The sequence below is a fragment of the Manduca sexta genome, unplaced genomic scaffold (assembly GCF_014839805.1).
Source record: "Manduca sexta isolate Smith_Timp_Sample1 unplaced genomic scaffold, JHU_Msex_v1.0 HiC_scaffold_3787, whole genome shotgun sequence".
In the NCBI taxonomy this organism is placed as follows: Eukaryota; Metazoa; Arthropoda; class Insecta; order Lepidoptera; family Sphingidae; genus Manduca; species Manduca sexta.
Window position 1 is genome coordinate 3,617 of NW_023594893.1, and position 5,247 is coordinate 8,863.

General features: G+C 35.9%; 1 protein-coding gene across 1 annotated transcript; it reads right to left on the reverse strand.

The window, feature by feature from the left end:
- Window positions 1-498: 498 nt before the first annotated feature.
- LOC119193230 (xylulose kinase-like) lies at window positions 499-2,325 on the reverse strand. Its single transcript, XM_037446859.1, has 3 exons — window positions 1,764-2,325; window positions 1,120-1,202; window positions 499-676 (listed from the first exon to the last, which is right to left on the reverse strand). Exons 1-3 carry the CDS (start codon window positions 1,818-1,820, stop codon window positions 514-516), a joined length of 303 nt encoding a protein of 100 aa, XP_037302756.1. The 5' UTR covers window positions 1,821-2,325; the 3' UTR covers window positions 499-513.
- Between the last annotated feature and the right edge of the window lie 2,922 nt (window positions 2,326-5,247).

Sequence of the window (5,247 nt, forward strand, 5' to 3'; positions counted from 1 at the left end):
GTTGACATTAATATTTTGGATATAAATATACCACTGAACAAAATAATGGTTCGTTAATATGAATTCATCAATGAGCTTCGGGTTATAGTACCACTTTTTTTTTAATTTAGGTGTAAATAAGCAGACGCTTCACATATATTATACTAATATTTTTATTTCCCTAATAAGAGAAGTTACATAACTTCTGAATCTCTGAGACTACTAATAATTTATTGTGGAAAAAGATTTCTATGCAGGTGGAGCCACAGGCAAAAGCTAATGCTGAATCTCATACAGAGTGACAAAACACTAAAAAGTACTATATAATTTAAGGGACTGTTTCACAACTTCTGAATAAATGCTACTCGAAACATAAATGTATAAGCTAATCAAATATTATGTGCTGTTTAATATAAAAACATCCAAAGATAATTTTATTGAAACTTGTGAAACGGGCCCTTACTGTCTTATATGTTATATGTGAGATCAAAATTACTTGAACACTATGAAATAATTTCTTAATAAATTATATGGTTATTGGATTCTTACCTGTGCAGCACCTGACAGAGCCTCTACTGTAGAAAAGTCCACTCCGGCCACCACCAGCCGATCCATCACCATGTCCAGGGCCTTGACCCATAGCAGTGGAGGTGCCGTCACCTCACCTCGCTCGCCACGCACAACACCTCCCGCCGTCCTGATGTTAAAATATTTGTAAAAATACTACCAAGTTAACATACATAACAATGATAGTCAATGAGCACTATGAGTACTTTGAATGGGATTTAATTTGCAAGAATATGTGTAAAGGTATGGTTTTAAAGGTAAAAAAATGTACTTTGTATACCTTATTAAAAATTAGCTGCAAATAGTTTTATTTCTTTATGCACATTTAGACCGTGGGAACCAGAACAAACCTGCTGTTGTTTATTTTCTTTTTCTCTTTTAGAAGCTCTATTTTGTTGCATAAACAGTATATAAATCTGGTGAGTGCTGTGACATAGTATGCACTCATTAATGCTAATATAATTTTCGTGAGTACTTATTTACTGGGCAAGAATTCCTTTGTATGCAAACTAGACAGATTTTTGTATACCATGCATAAATATAATTTTGCATAAAATGTAAGTATTATCTCACCTGAACTCCGGCAAGTCCACATCAAACTCCACATCAGCTTCATGAAGCACATTGTAATCTTCACCAATTACTAAGGCTTTTAACTGCAACAATATATGGAATATTATTATAAACAGAGTAATATTACAAAGGAAATGTTTATATTATTGTCAAAGATTGCCATAAAATATATGCACCTACTTATTATGATTTTTTTTCCTAATTAAATAAATAAAGGATTTATCTATGTATCTGATTTATCTGATTTATCTATGTATCTATTTATATACTTAATTAAAAAAAAATAATTTAATTAAGTATATAAAACTAATTAAATATTCCACATTACGTACCTAATTATTCCATCATTAAATATTAAATTATGTATCATAATATCTAAAATAGCATGTATAAAGAAAGTTAAAGTGCGAAATTAGTGAAGAAATATTCTATTTACTTACAATAATTATAATTTATTACGTAGGTATTAAAGATATTTTAATAAATCGAAAAATATAAACTCACATGCTAAGCAATTAAAGCTATTGATTTATTAAATGATTATATCTACTCATGCAAATTATCAATAAAAAGCAGAAATTAATAAAAGAAAAAAAAGTAATATGGTTATAATAAATACGGTTAGAATAAAACTTTTTACGTACTCTTTGTGTGCTGAAATCAAATCCCAAAAAAGTTTTTTTCTTCGCTTCTTCAATCATGTTTTTTTTTATATTTTGACAGCGCGACGGAGTGACACGGCCGCGTTCCGTTCAGGAATACACAGAGACAGCACTAAGATATTATAGTTTTCGTGACTGAGCGCAGTTTTTACTAAATTCATGCGATTTCACAATATCATTAACGTATTTTATTAGTCTGAGGAGAAATTAATTGTTAAAGTCCGATGTTTCGCATAATACGATAAACAAGGCTCACCAAGGTTGCTCTTATCTATAATGATAAAGCACTAAGCAGTGTTTATTAAAAATTATAAAATTTATTACGTTATCTCATGCTATTACAAGATGATAAAGATATTTCTGTACGTGTTATTCTATTACTATTATAAAGTAAAAATATGAATTACGGTTAAATCATGTTTAGCCGGCAAAGTGTGTAACAATTTACCCATTGGCTATGAAGTTACACCAAGGTACCTTCTATATATAAATATTGCTATAATATTCATTCAAACACTAAATCAGAAAAACGCAGAACCAGTTAGGTAACTTTTAATTTTTGATTTATTATTTAGCACACTCAGCTCCAAGGACGTAAAACTGGTTATAAGGAATAAAGAAGTTTCTTGATTATAACTAGTGTTTACTACCCCTCTAATTTTTTTAAAGAATCCGACTCCACAAATTGCGACTCCACGCGATTCAGACAATACGGAATGATAATGCGCAACGGTTAATTACTCCCATAACGGCGCGCGTTCATATTCGTATGAATCATGCTGCACCTACATCAGGGCAGGGAAGTTCACTGACCCACATACTGATCTCACACTAATTAAAAACCACGCTTTTCACTAATTATTGTTCTAAGTTAAACATATTTGACTATGTATAAGTAGTGAAATGGTACTTTAAAAATGGCTTTTTAAATGCTATAAGTAATTAGCTTGGCAAAAGAAAATGTTGAAAATTTTGTGATCCACAAATTGTGGGCATGGTTCAAGAGACATTCCTATTATGCTGGTGTTATTTATTACCTATGTAAATTGTAGATACCTATGTAAAATAAGTAATTTATATTATTTCTTATTAAACCTGTTAAAAAATATTAAACACGTGAGCCTGAACACGATGACTCTATTTTATTTACTACATGTGATATTGCTAATATTATTTTATCAATAGCTAGCTACGATATAACAAGTTACTTACCTGAAATATGTGCAGAGAGCAGATGCACATGGGCTTAAAGCATCTAGGGTCTCTAGACACCACAGAATCTGAGAAGACTAAAGCTAGGTATCTACCAACTCTAGATTTGACCTCTTTCAAATCCAAGAAATATTTATACTGGGTAGAATTATATCGAACAAAATATTATTTTTATTTTTGCCTATAACAGATGCCAATGCGCTGCCAAATGATATGTTGTGCTCGTCGATCGTCATGTAGTGGGTTCCCAAGTTAAGAAATTTGTGTGATTTTTTTCTAAATCAACCTATGACACCCGGCAGCAAATTATGAAACTTCATTACAGCTTGCTGTGAGATAGTGGCTAAATAGGACTACGCGACTGAACAGAGCAGATCGTGTTGCTGTAGTCCAATTTCTTGAGCCGATTTTTTACGGTGGCAGCACGTTTCATACTGGTTGTAGATTCATGACGATTTGAAAGGATTCTAAAAAATGACAATTTAAAAAAAATATTTTTAAGTTTAAAAAAATAATGTATACCCGGTCGATGCTATACAGGATACAGTCAGAGAACTTAAACCTGCGCAAAAATCAAAGAGGTTCTCACCTGAAATCAATGCACTTTTGGAAGAAAGGAAACTTCTCCTAGCGTCATCTGAACAACAAGGTTTAAATAGTCTTAACAGTCGAATAAGACACGCTATTAGGAAGGAACAGAGGCAGAAAAAGCATAAACTGATCCTTGACACCATTGAGAAACATCGAGGCCCAAAGGTGTTCAGAAAACGGCTCAGACGCGGCAATCAACAGATCCAGAAACTTGCTGTAGAGGAAGGCTATTTAACAACGGACCGCGGAAGGATACTGGAGACCGTAGAGAAATTCTACACAGAACTGTATAGCTCTCGAGTGTCCGAACCAACACCTTCTACACCTGGTAAAGATCCAAGAGCAAAATTAGTGAGACATCATACGGAGGATTTACCGGAAGTAAGTTTGTATGAGATCAAGAATGCGCTGAAACGCATGAAGAAAGGGAAATTGCCTGGACTGGATAAAGTCACATACGAACACCTCCTGGGTGGGAAGCCAGTGTTGAAACAACTCCAGCTGTTGTTCAACAAAGCACGTTTTAAAGGCATAACACCAGACACATGGAAAAATGCGGTAGTTATACTTCTACACAAGAAAGGAGATGTCACCAATCTTGGTAACTATCGACCCATTTCATTGCTCAGCCGTGTCTATAAGCTCTTCACTAAGGTAATAACGTTGCGAGTTACCACGAGGCTAGACGCCGCACAACCAGTGGAACAGGCAGGATTCAGGAGTGCCTTCTCTACGGTTGACCACATCCACACAGTCCGCCAAATAATGGAAAAGTGTATAGAATACAACCAACCCATCGCAATGGCCTTTATCGACTTCGAAAAGGCCTTTGACACGGTAGAACATTGGGCCGTCATACACTCTCTCCAAAGATGCCAGGTAGACTGCAGATACGTTCAGGCAATCAAAGAGACGTACCAGGCGGCAACCCTTCAAGTAAAATTACATGACCTGACAAAATAGTGCCCATCAAGAGGGGAGTGAGACAGGGGAACACTATGTCACCCAAGATGTTCACAGCATGTTTGGAGGACGTATTTAAGCTTATTGATTGGTCGGATAGAGGCGTCAACGTAAACGGGGAATATCTGTCACATCTTCGCTTTGCAGATGACATCATTTTGTTTGCTAACAACAGCGGGAATTTGCAGACCATGATAGAAGAGCTGTACTCCGCATCAATTAGTGTTGGTCTAAAATAAATATTTCAAAACCAAAATTATGTGCCACGATTCCGACACTCAATACCTGGTTGTGGGGGCCAACGCATAATGAGAGTCGAGGAATACGTCTACTTGGGCCAAACTTTGAGTCTCGAGAAAATGGACAAGACCGCGAGATCAAGCGTCGCATCCAACTAGGGTGGGGAGCTTTTGGCAAACTGTCCGATGTACTCAAAGCCAAGAAATTGCCTCTGAACCTCAAACGCCGAATATTCGAACAGTGCGTCCTCCCCGTCATGATATATGGTGCTGAAACCTGGTCGCTCACCAAACAACTGATTCATCGACTTCAAATTACCCAGAGGGCTATGGAGAGAGCTATGTTGGGTATTTCTCTTCGGGATATGGTGCACAATACCGAGATCCGCAAAGAGAACCAGTCTACGAGACGTAGCCGAAGTCATAGCTCGAAGGAAGTGGAAATGGGCAGGCCACATAAG